General features: G+C 35.5%; 3 protein-coding genes, 1 long non-coding RNA gene and 1 pseudogene across 9 annotated transcripts in view; 2 read left to right on the forward strand and 3 right to left on the reverse strand.

Annotated features, from left to right (window-relative positions):
• Nucleotides 1-2,394: 2,394 nt before the first annotated feature.
• On the reverse strand, nucleotides 2,395-5,478 carry LOC140971847 (protein phosphatase 2C 50-like; annotated as a pseudogene).
• Nucleotides 5,479-9,326: 3,848 nt separating this feature from the next.
• LOC140971846 (uncharacterized) lies at nucleotides 9,327-14,192 on the forward strand. Of its 3 annotated transcripts, none has more exons than XM_073434370.1 (3): nucleotides 9,327-9,618; nucleotides 11,003-13,811; nucleotides 13,920-14,192. In XM_073434370.1, the coding sequence occupies exon 2, from the start codon at nucleotides 11,181-11,183 to the stop codon at nucleotides 13,518-13,520; it is 2,340 nt and encodes a 779-aa protein (XP_073290471.1). In that variant the 5' UTR covers nucleotides 9,327-9,618; nucleotides 11,003-11,180; the 3' UTR covers nucleotides 13,521-13,811; nucleotides 13,920-14,192. The 3 variants fall into 3 exon arrangements, with proteins under 3 accessions (XP_073290471.1, XP_073290470.1, XP_073290472.1); XM_073434369.1 differs by having other exon boundaries at nucleotides 11,177-13,811; XM_073434371.1 differs by having other exon boundaries at nucleotides 9,327-9,590; nucleotides 11,177-13,811.
• A 914-nt stretch (nucleotides 14,193-15,106) lies between these two features.
• On the forward strand, nucleotides 15,107-16,820 carry LOC140962245 (uncharacterized). Its single transcript, XR_012172508.1, has 3 exons — nucleotides 15,107-15,270; nucleotides 15,874-15,988; nucleotides 16,229-16,820. It is a non-coding gene; the product is annotated as an uncharacterized lncRNA (long non-coding RNA).
• A 253-nt stretch (nucleotides 16,821-17,073) lies between these two features.
• Nucleotides 17,074-21,296, reverse strand: LOC140971849 (probable protein S-acyltransferase 17). 4 transcript variants are annotated; one of them, XM_073434373.1, is made up of 11 exons: nucleotides 20,982-21,296; nucleotides 20,764-20,857; nucleotides 20,278-20,372; nucleotides 20,029-20,196; nucleotides 19,857-19,929; nucleotides 19,701-19,753; nucleotides 19,210-19,301; nucleotides 19,065-19,117; nucleotides 18,376-18,501; nucleotides 17,360-17,636; nucleotides 17,074-17,264 (listed from the first exon to the last, which is right to left on the reverse strand). In XM_073434373.1, exons 1-10 carry the CDS (start codon nucleotides 21,128-21,130, stop codon nucleotides 17,361-17,363), a joined length of 1,179 nt encoding a protein of 392 aa, XP_073290474.1. In that variant the 5' UTR covers nucleotides 21,131-21,296; the 3' UTR covers nucleotides 17,074-17,264; nucleotide 17,360. The 4 variants fall into 4 exon arrangements, with proteins under 4 accessions (XP_073290474.1, XP_073290476.1, XP_073290473.1 ...); XM_073434375.1 differs by lacking the exon at nucleotides 17,360-17,636; XM_073434372.1 differs by having other exon boundaries at nucleotides 17,074-17,636.
• A 340-nt stretch (nucleotides 21,297-21,636) lies between these two features.
• Nucleotides 21,637-23,474, reverse strand: part of LOC140971850 (uncharacterized) — a 4,278-nt gene continuing 2,440 nt past the window's right edge. The window contains exons 4-7 of the mRNA XM_073434376.1: nucleotides 23,211-23,357; nucleotides 22,637-22,663; nucleotides 22,451-22,546; nucleotides 21,637-21,964 (exon numbers count right to left, since the gene is read on the reverse strand). Coding sequence (XP_073290477.1) covers nucleotides 21,767-21,964; nucleotides 22,451-22,546; nucleotides 22,637-22,663; nucleotides 23,211-23,357 — 468 coding nt within the window. The 3' untranslated portion in view covers nucleotides 21,637-21,766. The remainder of the gene's footprint in view (nucleotides 21,965-22,450; nucleotides 22,547-22,636; nucleotides 22,664-23,210; nucleotides 23,358-23,474) is intronic.

A 23,474-nucleotide genomic window follows, 5' to 3' on the forward strand; every position in this document is an offset into this window, starting at 1 on the left:
CATCTTGCTTGAAGCAATAATCCTGCTCGTACACGTGTCAGATCACCGTTAGATTATCCTACGTGGCAGAGGTGTGTGTAGAGCGCCAAGCGGTTACGCCTTTCCACGCGCTCTTCCATGTCCTACACGCGTTTTGGGAGGATCCGAGCCGCTGGATTCATTTGACGTCAGGATTATGATCCACGTGAAATTATTGAATCTTTTTTTGAGAAATTTTCTATTACGTGAATAGTAATATATATTCTTAATATTTTACTATTGATTTTTAGGCACAGAATGTATACTAAAATTTTAAAATAATATAAACTTTTATTCATTATCTAAATTTTTGTTTGAATTTTTATTTTATCACGTTTTTTTTCTCGTGATAATATATTATAAATATATACAAAAATTCATGTGAGACGGTCTCACGAATCAATTTCGTAAGTCGAATCTCTTATTAAGATCATCCATGAAAAAATATTACTTTTTATTGTGAATATCGGTAGAGTTGACCCATATCACATATAAAAATTCGTGAGACCGTCTCACAAGAGACCTACTCATAAATATATTGTTTATTATATTATATGTGTAATTAATTTTAAATATAAAAAACTGATATTGTGTATTATTATTTTTATCACATTGAGGGTGATGTTTTTCGTTCAAACATATTATTGGAAATAATGAAATGTTGTATTGTGTTTAGTTGATTTGAATATGATAAAAATAATGTTGTTATTGTTGAAATATTGAGTGAAACATGAAATGATATTTGATAAATAACACATTTAATTTGATTAATTAAATTTGAAGTAAGATAATAAATTATTATTATTATGTATCAAATCTAGCCAGCGTTGTGATAGAATTATAAACTTGATTTGTTTAATAAAGAAGTTGATATAAATATAAATATAAATATAAAGAGTATGTCTCTTGTGAGACGGTCTCACGAATTTTTATCTGTGAGACGAGTTAATCCTACCGATATTCACAATAAAAAGTAATACTTTTAGCATAAAAAGTAATATTTTTTTATTAATGACTCAAATAAGAGATCCGTCTCACAAAATACGACTCGTAAGACCGTCTCAATAACTAACATTTTTATGGTACATAATATAAGAAAAAAACACGTTCACGGTTCTCTTTTTCTGACTATGTTTCAAACCAACATAAAAGTTACAAATCATTTAATGAACTTCGAGTTGATTATGTGTTCATGTGTTTTTTGGGTTTTTCTACGTGCTTTAAAGCATATATAGTTATATTTTTGTAAAATCGATACCTCAAATTGTTTGTTTTTATTCTACATTTTATAGTTGAGAGTAAAATTGGTACGATGATTATGAATTTTTTGCACGTTGAGATCACCTCAAGATCAAATAAGGCAAATGAAATCAGCGGATTGTGGATGATATATGTTTTAAATAAAAAATAAGTTATTTTAATTAGAAGCTGTCCAACAAATAAAACTCACGACCGTGCTATGAGTTTTTTTTAGATATTTTAAGCAAAATTCATCATTTTTTTATGGTAATAACTTTTGTGAATTATTGAAAACGGGAAATGTCTTTTATTACAACATCAATTAATCAAAATAGGAAAAAATTTACAAGATCCCAAACAAAAACTCCCAAACAAAAGGCGAATGAGACGAACAAGCAAATGTGGCAATGACGTGAGCAACACAATTCGCAGAACGCCGAGCATGACTAAGAGAAGAGCTACCCTGATTGTCTTACTCCGTAGGCAATGTGATGTCTTTATTTATGTTAATTCCATTTTTTTTTTGAAATATTTATCTATGTTTGGCAATATAATATTTTGATTTATGTTAATTCTTTATTTTTTATTTTTGGAAATATTTATATGTGAGCATGTTCTATATAAATTGACATGTTTTTTTATACATATGACGTGAAAGACGGTTTGTGATTAAATAAAATTATGTAACTGTTTTCTTCATTATTTCAATATTTTCATAATGAGATTTTATAGTACGAATAAAAAAGTTAATCTACATAAAAAAATTCTCCAATAAAAACTTTTAAAGAATCTGACTTGATACTAGCTAATTTGGTACGAAGATGTAACCATTTTCTAAATCACCAATTTTTGTTTTCTAGCGTACAAATTAATTTTTAGTAATAATACAATATTACCCCACAACAAATTACATTCTAATTATTTTAATCACATCACATCGCCATTTAATTATTCTTTAAAAAAACAAGTCGTGTATGAACGCAAACAAAAGTTTTTGTTTCGATTTGAAAAGCTCAACCTCTGACCTAATCATTTAAAATCTATGCATTTCAAATCCTCCCACAAATTCAATCAGATAGTTAAAACCTTTGTTTTTGTTTTTAATCATCATAATGTAGAACAATACCTTCAAATAAATGAATAAAAACTCCCTCGTTTTCACTAAATAAAAGAATATACAAGTCAAGACAAGTACTGTGCAGAGCAACTAAAGTGAAGATGAGATTTAACTTTAAAACAACAAGAGTTGGCCTAACGATCTCATCTTTCTTACATAGCCTGTCAAAGTATCAAAGTAATGTATTAGAAGAGTTTACACCATCTTCTTTTTCACCTTCCGCTGGGCTTTCAAATCCACCACAACTACAGAGATGTTGTCTATGCTTCCCCTTTGGAAAGCAACCTGTGAAAGGTAGTTAGCTGCATCTTGTGCCGCAGGATCGGCGTCCTCACCTCTATCTTTGGAAAGGGTACCGCCGTTTCTTTTGTGCCAGAGTAGGATTCGCTTTCTAGCCAAATCACAAGCCTCCTCGTTTGTCATCACGTCCCAAAGACCGTCACTAGCTAGAATAAGGCACTCATCCTCTTTTGCTCGAGGATGGAACGTTATATCTGGATCTGCTATAATGTAAGGACTCAAATATCTATCGCCTACATGGAAAAGGAATGTTTGGAGGTGTTAATAGGGTTTTACTTTGTCTGCAAACTGAACATGAACATGTTTATATGTAGTATACGTGCTAGAAAATTCATTGAACACTTGGCATCTCAAAAGTTCTATATCCAAACCATATGGCATCATCATTGCTAGAGAACCCTTAAAAATCTTCTCAGCCGAAAATAGCCAAAACTCCCAACAAGATGCTACCATAAAGTTCATGCCATTTTCATTTGTCAAGTTTACTATATGTATCGACGGCTGAAAAACAGCCCCAAGGATATCAACTCAGCTCGAATTTCGAGCATGGGTCGAGTTACTTCTTCACATATGTACAGAAAGAACATACCAATGGATCTTGACACCGCGAGGACACCCGAAACTCGTATCCATTCCAGTTAATAACCTTGCCTCCCAAAGCTTCTATCCTTTCGTACTCATCTTCTCTGTGAGGCTGAAAACAGTAATGAAGGGTTAAATCTTGCAACAACAGATAAAATCGTCAGCACAATATATATGATTTGGACAAACTCGAGCCTAACCTTATGGTCTGTAGATAAGGGCACGGCTACTTTCCCACGACACAGGACTGCCCTCGAATCACCGCAATTCGCAACAATGATTTGGGTCGAAGAGACTATCGCCACCACAGCCGTAGATCCAACTGAGTCCGGCGCAATGGGTGGAACCACTAACGAGTTAGAGGTGATCTCTCCTTCGATTTCGGGAGAACCGCCAACTTCGTCATCCATTTTTTGAAAACAATCAAGAAAAATCTTCATCCATTGCTCCTTCCAGCTATATCCAACATAATTATAATTAAAATTTTGTTTGGATTTATCGATCTCCTCGGTCAAGGCTATATGAAGACGCTCTTTGCAATAGTTTGCAACCTATGCACCCAAAATTGACTATGTTAAATTTGTTGATGGAAACATACTACGTGGCAAAATCAAATGGCAAAAGTAACGAATGTTACCTGCGAACCTCCATGTCCGTCATAAACTCCAAATAGGTGGACGGTTGAATCTTGATCTGATGAACATAACTGAGGGTTATCACTCAGCATTTGGGAAGGTAATCTCAAGAATCTTGGTAAAGCCACCGCAGAATCTTCCATCTCAGACCTCCTTCCTTGAATCGACACCAATCCCCAAAGCGGTGGAAAATTAAGCTTATTTATCTTTGTTTCTTTGGAAACCTCGAAAAGGGATTCCGAAATTCTTTTACTCAAGTCAAGCATAACCATCGCCTCACCGTTCTTTCCTACCAAAACAAGATCTTCTACCGCAAATGACTCAACCAACGATTCCCCAGAATCGGATGAATTGATACTATAAGAACCATTGCAATCCTTATTCAAGAAACCAAGTGCTATCGGCCCTAAATCAACCTCCAACACTTTGCACTCATCAACGCATGGCGTGATAGTCCCATTTGATTCGTATCCACAATCTATAATCCCTTGAATCGAGTCAATGTCGAATGGTATAAACCCACCTTTCCTGAGTTCTTGATTAATAGGGTCACTAAGTACGACACTACCCTCATCTTCCCTGTTAATTGCAGAAAGATCGGCTACGCCAATACTCGGTTCATCGAAATTCGACTCATTCTTGGTGACAACTCCATCTAGTGGAACACTAGAAGTAAAGCTTATGTTTTCAATGGACAGGGGTAGTTTAGCCATAGATGGTTCCAACAACAAGCTTCTTGAGGACTTGGATATGAGCTCAATCCCGGTAATATCAACACAAGTCGTGAGCACCGAGTCCTCATTAATTAGATTTCCCAGCTTAAAGGAGACTGAAATTACAGGAGTTATTTCATCCATCAATCACCAGATAAATCTTAACAAATTACTCCACCAAGAATTTCTACCGAGATACACGGTTCGAATTCGATACCAAATTCAGAAAGAAAAATCACGCAAGGGTTCCAAGAAATTCAGAACGAGAGATCAACTAAAGCAAAGAGAATCGATGAACTAAAGAAAGTATAAAAAAAGCAATCGATTCGAAGGGGGGAAGAAACAGGGAAAACAAATTCAGAAAAATTCCCACACAAAATGTTGAACATCTTCTCGAGGAAAAGAACAGGAAAAAAAAGGTAATCAGAACAGAACTTACAAGCTATAAAAAAGTCTCCATAAATACGAGGAGGTGCCCTTCAACAGAATATTAATACCATTCTTGAAAGCTCCAAATTTAAGTAAAATAATGAAAAATATCAGGAAAAGGTAACCCCACTCAAAATGTTGATTAAAAATTGCCACTTTTGTAGCCCTTCGCCTCCAAGTGTTGAAAATTCCAGTCTTTAATCCCCACACGTCACCAAGTCAAGATTATTAGAGAAATAATTCTAGGGATTCGGGACACCTAATCACCTTTCCAAGAAAAAAAGAAGAAGAAAGAAATACATTTAACTCACAGCCACCCCACAACAAAAAAAATAAAAAATAAAAAATACTGCAACCTCATTTACAAAGCACGATAAAAAAAAAGAATAAAGATTAAAATAACCCAAAAACAGAAAATTACTCAATCGTAGAAGGAAGAAAGAGGTGGGGTGGGCCGCTTACCGTTTCAGAATAGATGACACATTTTAATTTGAATTGAAGACCTACAAAAAAGATTAGATTCTTTGTGTATTTTGTTTTAAGAGTTCGAAAGGAACAGAAACAATTATGTGTCAAGCGCAGGGGGTTTCCGTGTCGAATCCCTCGGTCCAGGTGGGCCCCACTTGTTGACATTTGTACAACCAGGTGTCACCAATATAGTATGTCGGAGTTTGAACTGATTGATGCTCTCTTTCTTCCTTCTCGCCGTTTATTTTATTTTATTATGCATATTTCTGCATATTAAAAATGTTGTTTTTTTAAAATAATATGCCGATGATAGTTTATACTAATCAAAGTTAGGTTTTTCCTAAATAGGCAGACACGCCAATACTTGTGTGTCAAGATTGAATTTTGAGAAGTTCAGACTTCTTTAAAAAAATATAAATAGATTTGGATTTCTGCTGACCTTAGAACAATCTCTTACCAAAATCATATTGGATTTTCATTCTCATATTTATAATGCGAGCTACGTAATTTACGCTGTCATGGAAAATATTGGTTGTAGTGATATTTTTTTAGAAATAATATCTATTTAATTTAATTAATAAAAGAAATTTCTCAAAAATAGTATGTTGTAGTTGTACAGATGTTTGAGTATAGCATAATCTAGGTAGGTAACTAAGTATTATATTATAATTGTCCAAGTAAGGATGAATGTTCGTTAAGTGGTTAAAACCGATAAAATCTAACTCTGGTTTTTTTAAGGTTTGCAATAAGAGTAGATATCTTGTGAAACGGTCTCACGAATCTTTATATGTGAGACGGGTCGACTCCACCGATATTCACAATAAAAAATAATATTTTTTCATTGATGACCCAAATAAGAGATCCGTCTCACAAAATACGACCCGTGATACCATTTCACACAAGTTTTTGTCTTGCAATAAGTGAGTGTTTGCAACTTTAAAAAGCACGATTATTTAGTAATCAATTGAAAAAAAATATATAGTTTTGTATGTTTTTTAATCTCGTATTTTTTAAATTTAATCAAAAATCTCAAATATAGTCTCGTGGTGACTTTGATTTTTCAAAAATTATTGCAGCATACATTTTTTTTGGATGATGCGCCTCGTAGTTTTTTTTTTTTAATTTATTATGCAAAAATAAACCTAGATGTTTAAATAATAAGAAAATAATAATAAAATTTATATTACAATACAATGTTTATTACAGAAAATGTGCAAAGTGAATATAGGAAGAAAATTATGTGCTTGATCGAAACTCGAATGGTTTTCTGGCACGACTAATCGGTAAAATAGGATTTTTAGATAAAAATTTATTTTGTAGATTTCTTGAATACAAAATTTCATACAGTGAATTTTTGATATAGTTGATGCCTACACTGAATTAGCACATTGATAAAGGTAGAATATTTACACCAGCATAAATTTTCAAATATGCCCTTCCAAATTTTTATTGGCCATCAAAAAAAATATTGTAATTAAATTTATTTTTCCCTTTTAAAAAACCAAAATACGTGTAGTATATGCAATTTATGTGTCGGGTCATAAATAAATGAATTTACATTTAAAATAATGTTCCAATTTCTCTAAAAACCCTCGTACTCTTAACATATTTAGAAATCAACCCCCTAAAAGTGCCTGAGTGGTGGTGCTCTTCCACTGGGAATCCTCAGCCGTGGCATTCTGGGGAGAACTTTAATCATTTACTAATTCATTTGGTTATTCGTACAAATGGAGTACGTATACCGATGTGGCCAAGTCCTCTCTTCGAAAATTCCGTTTAACACAGAAGATTTGTCTCTGAGACGGATCAACCATCCGCGTCGTCGTGAGCAGTTGTTAATCATAAGAAATAAAACATCTTTGGAAGCCGAATTACTTCCAGTCGAGGCAGTTGATGACAAGATTAATTGGTATTGCTTCCTTTCATTTTTTTCCTTATAAATTTTTGAATTCGTATCGGAGGTTCCACATTATTTACAGCTTGAATTTCTCTTGCATGACCATGTTCAAGCTTCTGAATGATTTGTATTATTTATTTTAGTTTCTTTTCTTTTTTAAAAATAAATTGATTCCTTCTTTTGAAATGCAATCTAAGGCAATTAATCCAAATGACTTATAAACGCTATGGTTGTATATATTTGTGTTTTTTAGGTTGAATCACAAATGGACGTCCAACTTTCGATTCTGTTACGTGTTTTCCATATGCCAAACAGGTCTTCACCTCTTTAGTGCGTATATCCATACTTAACTTCCTAGAATAATTCTTTACGTGGAATCGGATAGCTTCGACATTTTGGCACATAAAGAGTGGCAGAAAGAAATGGGGCTTCGGTTGGGATCCTCGTCAACTTTTACTCATAAATTTTTCCATTTATTTTGATTGTTACACACTATACATTTACAAAAACATAATTTTACTCATATTTTGAAACTTTTGGTTTCACCACTGCATGTAGACAAATAAGAAAAGATAAGGCCTCTACTTTCAAACTTGGTTATGATACCATTCCGATGGCGAGCAGACAATAACTATATGATGATAACCCCAAAAGCATACAGATCGGATTTCGCTCGAACTGTTCCAGTTCTTACATATTCTGGATCTATGTAGTAAAAGGCAACTGCAACAACTGTGTCCTAGTATGCCGCGATATTGTCTGGTACTGCAGCAGAAATGATCTTTGCCAGGCCAACATCTCCTATCTTTCCCACGAGATATTTATCTAACAAAATATTTCCAGGTTTTATGTCCCGTTGAACTATAGGCTTCAGCTTTGAGACAATCTTGCAGATCTATATATGTTTTATGTGAGACAATCTTGCAGATTTATACATGTGAGATGGATCGATCTGGTCTATATTTGAAATCAAAAGTAATACTCTTGACATAAAAATTAATACATTTTGGTTCTGATTGGTTATGTGATCCATCTCACAAAATTGCTTTGCAAGACAATCTCATATGCGTTTTTCGCTAATTAATATGTTAATTTTTGGAATAATTTTTAGCTTATCCCTACATCACTTGTGGTAGTCGACTTCAAACAAGAACAATCAACTCATGGTTTTGTATGCCCCATGGTGATTTTATCCGGGCTCACAATTTATTTCAATTACTTCCGGGCAGCACAAATAGACTTCCTTGGACTTCGATTGTATCGAGGCCATATATTCTGCCCAAAAACTCTTTTATTTTATGGCTTTGTGCAAGAGCCAAACTTTTGACTCGAGATTGTGTTCTTTACATTACGAGACTATAAAGCACAAGTTCTTTCAATGTGGTTTTAGCTCAAACGTGTGGCGCAAAGTCCGAGCGTGACTCCACATGCAGTTCTCGATGACAACGATTGAAATGGCTCTCAAGTGGTCCAACTGTGTGTATTTTAGTTCTTCCATCATTACTGAGGCTCGCATCCTTGCATTGTCAAGCATGATATGTGCTATTTAGAAAGTTAGTAATGTCATGATTTTATAAGGTATATCGCCAAACTCTGACGTCTTCTTTTCGAAGATCAAGGTTGAAGTTTATGGATGTTTAATTCTTTCATAAACATATCAGTTTAGGACTTGATTTCTTGTATTGGTTCCTTTAGAATTAGATCCTATGTTTTAGGTTGGCAATTTTGTCTGCATTTTGACATGGTGGCCTTAGTGTGTGATGTATAACCCGAGTATGTCACGTATATGATGTAACCAAAATCTTTTGAATATTTCCGAAGTTGGGTTGGAGTTCCCAAAAACTCATGGGGCTGGCCCAATGAAATTTGAATTTAGGACCAAGCCCAATTCAATTGGAAGATAAATTGATTGCTATATATGTATAGCTCGCCGTCGACGATCACGAAAACCCTGATTCTTCATTATTTGTGAAAACACACTCAAAAATTTGGGGCATATGATATTTCAGAAGAATTCAGGGTCCCTTGTTCGTCCTTTCTCATCTCCCTTAACAAAAATACAATAGTTTCCCTCCTTTTTCTTCCCTCTCTTTTCTGCGGTCATTTTTTTTCTAGCCACTTAAAAAATTCCTCTCTCCTGACACAATGGAAGTGCTCTTGTTCTTGCATCTCTTTCACTGAATCGTCGCCGGGTGCGTATGTATTAATGTATACTTGCATGTACGTATTTGGTTTGTATAAGTTTTTCTTTGGTTTTTGTGCGTCGGTTGAGTTTCTAATTTTTGCGGTTTGCTGCTTTTGTTAATGGTTTTGCGGTTTGAGTTGCGGGTTGCTCACTTTTAGGGTTTTTCTGATCGATGTGTTCCTTGGTTTTTGGCACTGTTTTTTTAAATTATATTTCTCTTACACTGTGGATTGCTGGGCCAAAGTTTGTTTTACATGATAGATTACTGGACCGTTGATACATTCTGGTTGGATGAGTGTCTGCATGAGTAGGTTAGTTCTCGAGGACTTAGGGGGGAAGGGAGATTTGGTTATATTGTTTTATTCTTGGAAGTTGTTACTGGCACTAATTGATGCGGGATGGGGTGGTGATCTGTATTTTTTTTTATTCTATTTATAATTTTTTAAAGACTATCTTCATATCTGCGATGTGCCGAGTTTTTGTTCTGTTGTGAATTTTCGCGCAATCTTAGTAGTGAGCTTAAACTGTTTCAGTATCACTGATTCACTGTTGTAGCATGATCAAAATATCTTTCTCAAATTTTCAATCAACCTCTTTTATTCGAGTGTGTTATTTCCATTACTTGTTAGCTGCATTTTCTTATTATTATTATTATTATTATTATTATTATTATATTTCTCTTGTGTTTGCGGAGAGATTTGTTACAAGCTGACAATTCGTTCCAAACTTGAGAACTTGTGTTAGATGGGCTATAAGTAATCGGTGCTGTCGTCTCATTATTTGGGAACCCTTTTATGTGTATCTGAGAATGGTTTCTAACAAGTTCAGGTGCATGCCCGAGATTTATGGTTCAAATTTATTTTAAATACTCAACTGGCAGGAGCCAGACCAATATGGTGTCTTTTATGTTTTGCCTAAATATGTTTCGTCAATGCTCCATTAGGAGGCAACAGTCTATTTTATCTTTTATTTATCCTTAAGAATTGATCGTGGGAAGGATGCCAATTTATTTTCTTTTGTAACTTGCACGTGTGCTTGTGTGCTAGGTCTGTGCCTCATTGCATTGAGTTATGCCTTACGACTTTTAATAAGCTGGAATGATAGGCTCTGTTCTTGTCTCATGTTGCAGGTGATCAATTGAGTTTGATACTTCTGTTTAAACGCTGTGCATGTCATTTATCCACCACATCTCAAATGTCTCGTTAAGATAAAAATGCAATGTGGAAATTGTTAGATTGCCCGACTCCTATTTTATAGTTTTTCCCTCATGTATAAGCATAGGCATGCCATTATCTAACCTATATCTATTGCTTGAACATGTTTGAATTTTTTCATTTTAGTAAGAAAGAACACTAAGCTTCCGGAATCTTTTACTTGAAATTTGTTTTTACCAAATTTATGTCTGCAATGTGGTTTCAGAGTTTAATTCTTGAAATGATCGGTGGCCTCTGAAGTGAAGATAATAAGCATCATGTGTTAGCGAGAGGATAATACAAACTTTAAGCATCATGTGTTAGCGAGAGGATAATACACACTTTTGCTATTTCGATTGACTTGGTGTCAAGATCATTTGGATTTCTATTGCTACTACAGAGCAATGGAATGCAACAAAGATGAGGCCATTCGGGCCATGGAGATCGCTGAGCAGAAGATGGAAAAAAATGACTTTGATGGGGCTCGAAGAATTGCTAAGAAGGCGCAAAATATTTACCCTGAGCTTGAGAATATTTCTCAGCTGATAACCATCTGTGATGTTCACTGTTCATCTCTTAAAAGGGTTTTGGGGTCTGAAAAGGACTGGTACGAAATTCTCCAAGTCGAAAAGTTGGCTGATGAGTCGGCTGTCAAGAAACAATATCGGCGGCTTGCTCTTTTTCTTCATCCTGATAAGAATCGGTTTCCTGGTGCTGAGGCTGCTTTTAAGTTGATTTGTGAAGCAAATGCAGTGCTTTCAGACCCCACAAAAAAGTCTTTGTATGACAGTAAGATTAGAGTTTCGAGTAGATCTGCGTCAGGATATCCACCGACTCACCACATAAATAGAAATTTTCAGTTTAACAACACGAACAGAGCTAATAACAGTGTTACCAATGGTTTCACCAACCTGAATCTGCATCAGGCAGCAGGGTCAAGCTCCTCTGTCTCGCAGGAAAGTTTCTGGACTTCATGTCCTTTTTGTAGTTGTAGATTCAAGTACCTAAGGGAATTTGTGAACAGATCTCTTCGCTGCCAGAAATGCTCAAAGGATTTCATGGCGTGTGAAATAAGTTCTCAAGGTATTCCTTTGGGATCCAAGTGGGGACTCAATAGCACTCAACATATGCCTTCAAAACCCAGCTGGAATCAACCCTCTGGTTTTCAAGAAAAGGGGGACAACTTTAAAGTGGATGTTCAAATTAAAAAAGGATCTTCTCCAGCAAATACTGACTCACGGAGCAATGCCCGCAGGAGAACAGTTCAACCAGAACAAGGGATCCACACAGGAAGTGGTTCTGGAGATGCCCAGGCAGTTGGGACATCCAATGGGGATGCAGTTACTAAAGAATCAGGAGATCTAAAACGCAAGTTTGGGAAGAGGGACAGAAAGAGGGGCCGGAAGCAGACAGTGGAATCTAGTGAAAGTTTTGATACCTCGAGTGAATCTGACGTTGAATATGTGTCCAGTGGGGCAAATTTCAATAACTCAACGATTGAGATAAATTCTGGACCTGATGATGTCCATTTCCCTCGGAGATCAACTCGGAAAAGGCAGCATGTTGTATACAACGAAAGTGATGATGATTTTCCTTCCCGTACGGAGGGTTCACAAGCAAGGAAATTGCCAAAAGATATTAAAAAGAAACAGAAGGAAGTTTCTGGTGGTGAAGGTTCCACATATGGCATTCAAAGTAATTTTGCTACTGGTGCTGATTACTCCAAGTCAAAAGGCAAACAAATGGGAACCGTCCATCCTGAAGGAAACTTCCAGGAGAATGGTGCTGACCATGATGAAGAAGTCGGGCAGAGGAGAGAATCCGGTGGTAAGCTGCCCATTGATGCTGATACTGTTGAAGTAGAAAGTGATTCTGACCGAGATCCATATTCTGGTGATGATTCAGATGTGGGAGTGTATCACTGTCCTGATACTGAATTCCATAATTTTGATAATGATCGAGATGAAAAAACTTTCCGTGTTAATCAAATATGGGCTTGCTACGATGATTTAGATAGCATGCCCAGATTCTATGCCAAGGTGAAGGAGATTTCTAGATCTCCATTTAAATTGAGATATACGTGGCTTGAAGCTGACCCTAAAGATGAAGCTAGCAAGAAATGTATGGAGGAGCAGTTACCCATCTCTTGTTGCTCCTTCAAGTTAGGCGAAACTGAAACCACTTCAAGCCGCCTTTTATTTTCACACCAAATGTGCAACGAAAAAGGGCAGGGAAGAGGTTCTTTTATAATTTATCCAAGAAAGGGGGAAACTTGGGCTCTTTTCAGTAACAGGGATATGAGTTGGAGTTCCAACCCAGAAATTCGCCATTTCAGATATGAAATTGTGGAGGTGCTCTCAAATTTTGTTGCAGGTGCTGGTGCCGAGGTTGTTTACTTGGACAAAATCAAAGGGTTCGTGAGCCTTTTTCAAAGAACTAGCCAAAGCGAGCGTGGCTCGTTTTTTATAGGGCCTCACGATCTTTATAAATTTTCTCATCGCGTTCCCTGTCACAAAATGAAAGGCGGCGAAAGAGAGGGTGTACCGGAAGGTTCTTTTGAACTCGATCCTGCTTCCTTACCTATGAATCCCGATGATTTGTATTACCCGGGCAAAGCAGATATGGAACCTGGGAGTAATGGCCAGCAGAATCAGCTAAAAAATGGTATATCTGCGATACCCAAGGGTACAAGTACTCCGAAAGAGTGTGTGGACTTGGACGAAGTGGAAGATGAAGATTTCTAAGCTTTGGCTATCTTCTGGAGGATTGAATTTTATTAGGTTTAAAAAAAAGGAAAGTGTAGTAGTCTATGTAGTCAGATCATGTAATTATTTGGAAAGCAGGAACCAGGTACAGATTCTAGCCCATGCATAGCACATGTTTACTTTTTCGTGTACTGCTACGACAATCTTGAACAAGCCTTGATCTATTGATATTGTCAACGAAGCTATGGGACCTAACCTCTACTTTCAAGCGTGTCGACTTTTTTTGGGCTTTTTGGTGGTAATGCTGGTGTTTGGCGGAACAAAAATCAGGTAACTTTCAATTGGGACGCTTATGACCTAGCATAGGTTTTATACGATGAACTAACTGTCCAAGACCAATGTGCAGATTTGCAAAAACTAACCTGAAGCATTTTGCAGAACTCACGTGAAAGGTTTTTCTTTTTGGCTCGACCAGGAATCTTGAGGGCATGAGCAATGTGTTGCAGCTATGTCTGTATCAGAGGCACACATACTTGCTCAGTCGACATGTTTCTCTACAATTTGGTGCATGGTTTTAGCTTAGGACGCTCTTGACAGTGTTATCGTTGAACTGGTCGTGTAGGTGCGACTATTCTTTCTGTTACTTATATGGATAACTACCGTTTCTTTTGAATTATTGCTATTTGTCCTATAATTTTTAGTTTCAATCCCTGGAGGAAAAATTGCATTCACGATCCTGTTGACATCGAGCTTGCTGGCAGCTTTTAGTCTTTTTTTTTTTTTTTTTTTTTTTTTTTTTTTTTTTTTTTTTTTTTTTTTTTTTTTTTTTTTTTTTTTTTTTTTTTTTTTTTTTTTTTTTTTTTTTTTTTTTTTTTTTTTTTTTTTTTTTTTTTTTTTTTTTTTTTTTTTTTTTTTTTTTTTTTTTTTTTTTTTTTTTTTTTTTTTTTCTATTTTAAAAATATCTCTGCAGATTTTGTTTTTCAAAATTGCTGGATCGCGACATTTGGTTATTTTGCTAGTTGCGTTGAATTGAAGTCGACTATTTTGGATGAATTCATGGAATTTTTTTTGGTTGAATTGATGCAATATTTTGCACATATACGTATAATGATACCATGTAATGTTACACCTTTTTTTTGCACGTGATATTGTCATCTCAATATCTCTCACTTTCTTGTCATTTCGACCGCACATCATTTACCTGTCCTAATTTAATATTCAATCAAAAGGATATTGAATTGTAGTGTATGAAGTATATGAAATACGGTGAAAAAAAAATATCAATAAAGTAATATTTCCAAAGAAGTTGAATTAAACTCTCTTTTTATTTAATAAAAAATTCAATCACTATAAATTCATCCAAATTGGGTAAAGTGTCATTTATGTGAGAGACGTGCACGAACTCGTGTAAAAGGTGAAAAGTTTCACATTCCAATGTTGTAATAAAATGAAACCATTAATGGATTTGTAATTTTGTTATAGCTAATATTCACTTTTAAAATTATGAAAGTATATTTAGTTGTATATAATTAAAGTTTTTTTTTAAAATAATTAATTTAATTGGATATAATATGAGGGTTTTTTACTTTTTTTTTAAAAAAAATTCCTTTTCTAAAAAAAAAAAATAGTGTATTACTGTGAGTTCATAAATCTGGATTGATAATGGGCCGAGTCTCGAAGACTTCAAAAAAATGTGAACTAGAAGAATTTGCATTTCCATGAACACTGCTACTATTCATCTCTTTCGTTCACAGAAAGGAGGGAGAATTGGTACATTGATCGGCCACAGGTACGCTTCTTTTTCGGCGCACTCTGCTAGTTATGTGTTACGGGTTCGTTTAATGAAAGTTCACTTGATGGGGGGTAGCGAGCTTTGGAGCTAGTGGAGAGTAAAATTTGAATGCACGCAACCTGTTCGAATCAATGCTTGTGGCGTTTTTTTATTCTGCTTTTATTAGATGTGCCTTGATTACTGGAGTAAGTCATTTTCGTTTTATCAATCCATTTTAGCTCAAGAATTTGATGATTATTGTTGTGCTTGAATTCAGTGATTCACAACAAAAGGTTGCAATTTTGTTTATTTTTTTGGTAGAAGGTTGTGAATTTGGGTAATGGGTGGACCAGCGAAATAACTTAGTATTCTATACTAAGGCGAAATCTAAAGCTCCAGAAAAAAATTCTAGGATGGACAACAAAAATATGTTTTTTACGAATATTAATTTACAAATAAATTAAGAAAGAAAGTTCCACTACTGGGTAGATGGGTGGTGACGGACAGGGTGTTTTAGGTACAAACATGTTTAAGTGATTTGAATTATTTGTATTGGTTTCTTTAGTTGTAATCTTGCAGGAGTTATTTACGAGGGTACAAAGGATTCTTACTTTTGTTTAGGTTGTTTTATGATGCTGAGACTTATATGCCGCAAGTTATGTGAATATACAAAGGGAAGAGGTGAAATTTGGCCTTTATCATATGTGCACAATTGAATGGTTTTCAGAGTGGTCAGGTAACATTATGGTTTATTAATTATCATCAGAATTTCAGGAACTGGATAGAATAGTGCGAATTTTCACGTACGAACCAGGTGTTCGTGAGTGTGATTTTCCTCCCTTTGCTCAGATACATCAAATGTTCATCCATGAACAATGTGTCCCTTTATCATTTTGTCATGACAATGAGATGGGGGCCAAAAAATTTTATTTATCCCATTTGAGATCTGAAGAACTGCTTCTCTATATTGTCACAGCCTTCCCTTGCAGAAGCTTCTTTGGTGTTGAAGATTTTCTCGATGATAATAACTTGCTATATACTTACCAAAAGGGGAAGAAGTCCAAGAATCCAACCAAGCGCATATCTTTCAAGCAACGTACTGTTGCTTTTATGGAGCCATTTACCCTGGATGTCTTCATTTTAAAACGCATCGTATCTGCTTCACTTACCCACAGTGTAACATGCAAACAAGTTGCTGTGTCCGGTACAAATTCAAATGATATTAAGGCTGTGCTTAAATCGCGATCAGAGATACCTGTGTGTTTGGCTAAAGGACGGAATTTGGCTGATAGAGCAAGAGAAGTTGATGCATACACAGCATCCTATACTCCTAGGGAGAAAGACAAGTTTGAAGGGAAGATCAGAGCAGTTCGGTCCCTATTGGACAATGGCATTGACATTAAACTTTACCTTGATTGATGCATCTTTTAGCGTTCCTTGTAGAATTTTAGGGGGTAAATTTTAACTTCTGTTTTCATTTGAGGTAAGCAACCACTTCTCGCTTCTGGCAGACACTAGTTTGCGTTATCTCTATGAAGTAACCTTGGCCGATGCATAACAAGATTTCCCAAATATCAAAATGAGGGGAAGCAAGATGGGGATTATCTTTGATAGGTAAAAAAAATTATATTTTGAACATATTATATTAATTTTTTTTGAAAAAAAAATCAGATGAGGAGAAATAATCGTCTCTGACCAGCTCTGCCCCAGAGTATACAGGAAGCGCATATCAAATAAAAGTGGAGAATTTTATGGATAACAAAGACATGGAGATGTCTCTCCTTTTATGTCTGTAGTCGTTTAAAAAATTCAATACAGGAATAAGTAGGGCTATAGAATGAATAATAAAAATCATGGTCAGTGTCAACAATTGTCCGGAAATCCTCGAAGATTAACACAAGAAAAATATAATCACACAGCTTCTGTTACAAGAATGAACGTAAGCACGTCTCTTGCAGTATACATATGGGACGAATAATTTAAACAATGTAACTCAGGGCCTGATCATCTTTCTGCACCACCACGAATTAAAATTCAAATCACTCTTCATAATGCGATGCCATCTAGCACGAGTCAAGACAATAAATGAAGGAACTTCAAACGTCACCTTATCCTGATTTTGACTTGTTAAGCCCAAACGACCGCCTAGTTGAAAGGGGATACAGAACTTCACCGATATTGTTGAGAAATCCTCTGTCATATATGTTATTTTTAACAACTTCAAGGTCTTCTAAGCGCGATCTTCTAAAGAATGCTATCCATTTACTCTCTTGAGTCTTCCTCTCTTGATTTAATCCACCTAAACTAGCTTTTAAAGCTTCTGCACTAGACTTGGCCTCATTTACCTTCCTCTGCCAATGCAGGTGATCTTGCCATTTGAAACTCTGCAGTTCAACAGCATTCATCACTTCCATTTTCCAATTTTTTGCTTCCCAACTCCCATTGGAACTAGTTTTTTGGTATTTATTGAAACTGGCGAAACTAAACTTATCATTGCGATCACCTCCCTCGAGGTTTAAAAATGTTATACATACGAGTCTAAAGTTATACCGTCTCTTTGAAAAACTATGTTGTAATTACAATTTTTATGCCTCCTCTTTCTTTGTTTAAATTCTTCTTTCTTGTTGTACCTCTCACAAACTCAAACCCGGCCCTCTCTCCCAAAACCAGCAGCTGCAGCACTGGCTTGGAGGAGGGGAAGGAAAAGGAAGAGGAAAGAGGAAAAGGAAAATAGAAAAATGAATAATAATTAGAATCTTTTCGTGTAAAAAGTATTTCTAGTCAATGATTTTTTTGAAAGAAAGTTAGCAGGCAGGAAATAAATTTTTTGAAAATGGTAGCATTTCTGAAACCCGTGGACGCAATTGCTAATACCGGGGAGGGTTACGCAGGTCTGGACAAAAAGAGGTAGGCACAAGAATCCAAAAACTTTTTCGGTAAAAGTAGACACGAACAGCAAGCGATATTCGGCAGCTGCATTAATTCAATCAAGATTCTAAATATAATCCACATGAAATTGCCAGAATGTTCCTAATGTACAAAAAATAGGGGTTGCATCCATTTATTGCACACTGCTAAGTCTAATAGCCAATTATATCTAAAAGAAACGTGAAAGAGTTCTACCTCATTTGTGGTAGTATTTGTGAGACACAGTTTCGCATGATACATGAAGAAACCAGCTAACAGCAGCGAAACTATGGCCAGAAACATCATAATAAGTATTTGCGTGTTGTAGGAGCTCAGCAACCACTATCAAAGGAAAGAGACCTAATGTCAGAAGCCATTACAGGATGAGCACACTTGACCAAAAAAAACCAAGATACAATAGTTATGAATCAAGTTTCTACATGGCGTACATCCATCTATCTTTCAGGAAAGGGTGGTCATTCCCAAAAATTAACAATTTAGAAATCATCAAAAAAGATTAAGGACAAAAAGCTCTCCATTTAGTTCCTGATAATGTGGCGGTGAACTTCAAATAAAAGTCAGTCGTGCAACTTTTGACCCCACCTGATGCATATTTAAATTCACGTTAACTTTGTGTTTCAGGAGAAGTATACTATTTTGGGCATTTCCACATGTCTATAGCGAGTATTAAAAGAAGTTAATATCAAAGAAAATGGTCACTGACAATCACAATTTTCAGCGAACTGCTGATATTAATAATCATATTTGAAATAATGATATTAATAAATAAAAGGTTGGACAAAAAACTTAGTTCATTGGTGAATTTTTGGAGGTTTCCATGGATCACTCTAGGAAACCCATGAAACATAATGTTCTGCGCTAAGAATCAAAAGAAATACACTAACCAGTACAACATGTGGAGCCAAACTTCTAAAAGAATTTTCAATGCCATAATAAGCTGCAGTACCGAGTGAAAGAGAGAGATCATTTCAGCCATTAAACATACATCTTCAACTGAGGAAGACAAATTTGGGAAGGCACCAATAATACCTGTTAAGATATAGATAACTTTCAGCTCCTTCAGCCTTCCAGCGAGAATCAATGCGAGTGCAACCACTCCATATATACAGATGAGGAAATGCCTGCATACGCATTGAGAATTACTCTTAAGGCAGAGCTGCAGAGCCTAAGTTGAACTGAAAAAAGTCCAATAATTTGATCATCCAAGAACTGCTACTGCTTTCCTCTTAAATTAGTCTAGCATAGCATTCTCATCCTGATGATGTTCTACACGTGTATGTGATTTAATACAAATCAGAAGCTCCACAGGACATCATCGTTTCTTTCTTTCCGACAATGCACAAGATATCTGATCCAAGGAAAACAGACAAATGGAAAGTTCTGCACATCCTAAATTATTATAAAAAAATCGAAGGAAAAGTGTGGGTATTCATAGTGGCATAAATGCAAGGACGCTGCAGCAAAACCTGAATATAATTGTGCTGTTCATACAAGGAAACTTCTTAATGATTATTACTTACCATAGAATAAAAGCCATAAAGTATCCAGTGTTCCTCTCTCCAATGCAAGTATTCTGAAAAATGACAAAAATGAAAATATTTAGGGAAGGGGAGAGTTTCAGAGAATTGCACATTTCAAAGTTAACTATACATGCAAGAAAAAGGTAGTGAACAAACCATCCAACCACAATGATGGTCGAACCTAGCAACACAACGATTGCATATGCTGCAGTGCTTCGACCTAGCAGGCCTGAGTAAGTAACAACAAAATAATTTGTATCCCAGTGTTTAATCAGCAAATTTTTTGGGACAAGTTCATGATATTCAATAGCTAGAACAATAAACTTACTTTGGAATCTTGCAGGTAGAGCATTTTTTCTCTGAGAAGATAATGTTGTCATAAGGATAAGCAGAAATATACTGAGAGACATTAGCAGAACACACTGTCCCTGGATCAGAAAAGCTAGTCAATAGAAATAGGAGAATACCCACACCAACTGCCAAGAAGCTCGTGTACCTGAAATTATAAATACTTTTACACAGAAGCGAAAATTATAGATTCATTAGTACATAAATAACAAGCATATACCATTATTACCTGTGCACTCCACTCAAGTAATACCCAGGAAAGTAGCTGAAGGATGAATTTGCAATGAAATAATAAGTTGCCCCAATTATTAGAAAATATATCAACTGCACACAGGTTATAAACAGGTCAGCCAAACTTGTGAACGCAAATATGTAATTTTGGAAAAAACGGGCCAACTCAATCTCGTGATCACAACACGCAATTATCCAATAAACAAAGAATGTTCTCATGATATCACTCAAAAGGATACTGACAGTATTAACAGCCTAACTTGAATTTGAAAGATTCCCTGAAGCCATGAGTACAGTTCGGCTTAAACAAGTAAGGTGAATAACGAAAGTTGTTCAGGGATGTCTCAGACGTTCGAATTTGTTCAACAATCGAATTAAAGTTAAGCCATGTTAGCTTAGAAAAATTGAACATCAAATACCAATCTGAAAAACCCGAAAAAGAACAGATTGTCATCATTGAAGGATTAAGTTACCACAAAATCACCTGTAAAATGGGGTTAGGGCGATCGCAACAATAATACTCAACGGAGAGCATTGCATTGCTGCCGCGAGACCCGCACGCGAAATGGATAAAACGACTGTACCACCAAAACAATCAAAATAAATCAACAAAAACAAAAAACCATCATACGCAAAAGGGTATCATCACACAATTTCCCATAAATAATGTAATATAAAAATAAAACCCGCCAAGGACACTACCGGATATAATCATAGGCGCCGAAGGTAACGAAAAAATAGATGCGCTGAATGAAGGTGCCTTGGAAAATTGGCCACTGCCCGCAGAAGAATGATACTAGAACTAAAGCTGTCAACAGGCCATAGCACACCAGCAGCCACAGAACATCCATCAAATTCAGCTGCAATATCGATCAACACAGCTTCGAGATTGTGTAAATTACGGGTTCGAGAGAAAATGAAAATGAAATTGAATGGTTAAATTGTGTTGCGAATGAAGACAACAAAGATTTTGACTTTGGCAGTTTGTATTGCCAATCATCTGTCGCTTCAAACCTATTAGTCTATTACTCATCTCCCTCCTCCTATAAAATTTTTTAATATATTATTATTATTATAACTTTTATAACATATCCAAATTTAATATATCATCAGAATATTTTAATATACAAGATCAATGTAAACTAAATTGAGAGGATTTTGACCATTTGGCGTCTATATTCCCATTCAAAATAATTGAATCCGAAAATTTTCTAATAAGATATGAACTCAATTTTTTCAAATAAAATAAAATCGAGTTATATAATTTTTCTAGTTTTTGATGATAACACATCAAAGGCGAGACTTGTGCTTTCCACACTCAAGACCAGACAAGGAACAAGATAAGCAAGATTGAGATTAAAAAATGCAAATTAAACAACTTATACACTACCAATTTGTCAACCCACAGCCACGATACATAGGACCAAACAATACATGGATTCTTTCTCATAAAACAAGTAGATACATGAAACTGAATTTTCTATAAATCAAATATCATCATCTATTGTTTTCTCAATAATGTCTATACAATATCCCACAGATCTTCCCTGAGACATAGCATTTGCAAGCACCGATCGAGCTTTTTCATGGCGACGCAACGTGAGGACAGTGTTCAGCACTGCCCATCTCACTTGACCATCAGATTTCTTCTGCGTAAAGCCTAAGCTTTTAAGTAACTTGTCCAGCTGTTGACCAAAAATGTCATGAATGAGAATTGCAGTTAGTACTGCAGAGACCATTTGCCAAGAAAACAGCTGTACAACCTCCTTCATTGAACAATTTCCAAGTTTCGTTCAAAAAGATTGATTATACTAACTTGGCATATGGCATTCGACATCAATAAGGAATGCGCTGGAACAATAAAATGTCATTGCCCTACTGGAATGTGTTTGATGAACACAAAAAGTAGAGGTGAAATAAATTTTATTTCCAATGGATTTACTTTCAAGAAAAATTGACTTTTTTTAAATAATAGCATTTTCTGTAGTTACAGATCTCTAGCGGCTTTTATAGATCTCATAGAGTTCTAAAAAAATTTCATAGACTCCTGTAGATTTACTTTTGAAGATTTGTATAAACATCTAACTTATTATGTAATTCAAGATGAGTATCAAGGATGTCAAGAAAGAAGAGCGTTTTGATGAACATAAATGAGCAGAGAGCCACAGAACCGTGTTAATATCCGCAAGACCTCCTTCTGAACAACCAAAAAGAAGATACTCAGTTGCCAAGCCAGCTAGTGCTATACATGAGAACTTGTCCAGTGTCTGAAAAGATGATTATCAACAGTTATTTGAGTTACATAGGCAAATAGTAAAAACAATACCATTAACCGGCAAAATATAAACAATACATACTGTGGCAGATACTTTTCCTTTGTTCACCTGAAATACAAAACAATTACTCCCGTAAGCCAAGGATAAGCATCAAATGCATGCACTACCTAAGGGTGGGTGCAACGAAACACCACTATTCCTTTACACACACCATGACTTGGACATGGACTTCAGTCAACGATTCTCCCAGAAGAAGTGCCCAAAGAAACTTAAGTCCACAAGAAAGAGTCCATATGGTAAATTCAATAACTCGTCAATACATTATTTGTAGAATCTTGAGTTATCAGTGATTGATGGGATATCTTCACCATAGGATTGGAAATTAAGGTACAGCGATTGCAATATTAGTAAAAGAAATTTGTCGCTCTTCCTTGAAGGCTTTCTGAAATTATACAACGGCGACGGCAGAAACAATCCCATAAAAAAATCGATCAAAGAATGGGAACCTTGACATTTACAAGCGAAATACAAAAGCCGAAAACTGAATTAACTAGCACACTATCTCATCATCCTTAGATCCATTTACAATCACTTGGAAAGAAGTGGCAGCACATGAAAAGCAAATCAACGGTAGAAATGTAAGAAGAAAACATACTTCTTCAAGAAATTCAAAGTCCACAAAAGCAGTCCCTGCTTGAACGTTAAGAGATCCTTCCTTCTTTAGAGCTTCTAAACTGGTTAATGTATACCCCCTTGGCAGAATTCCAAGCAAATAAGCAATTAAGAAATGGCCAGCCTCATGCTATGATATACAACAGAGAATCAATATTAACTATATTTCGAGGAACAGTGGGGTGGCCTGAGATCTAGTTTGTCAGTAATGCAAGAACACTTGTACTAATAAATATATATCTATTTA

The sequence above is a fragment of the Primulina huaijiensis genome, chromosome 2, assembly GCF_012295235.1.
Source record: "Primulina huaijiensis isolate GDHJ02 chromosome 2, ASM1229523v2, whole genome shotgun sequence".
Classification (NCBI taxonomy): domain Eukaryota; kingdom Viridiplantae; phylum Streptophyta; class Magnoliopsida; order Lamiales; family Gesneriaceae; genus Primulina; species Primulina huaijiensis.

Bases quoted from the DNA above. Each gene is read 5' to 3' on its own strand.
- LOC140971849 (XM_073434373.1), bottom strand. From the start codon at position 21,130: ATGGATGTTCTGTGGCTGCTGGTGTGCTATGGCCTGTTGACAGCTTTA. The intron at 20,373-20,763 runs GTGATTTTGTGG...ACCTGTGTGCAG, and splicing joins GCCCTAACCCCATTTTACAG to TTGATATATTTTCTAATAAT. The intron at 19,930-20,028 runs GTAAGTTTATTG...TTACTTACTCAG, and splicing joins TCTACCTGCAAGATTCCAAA to GCCTGCTAGGTCGAAGCACT.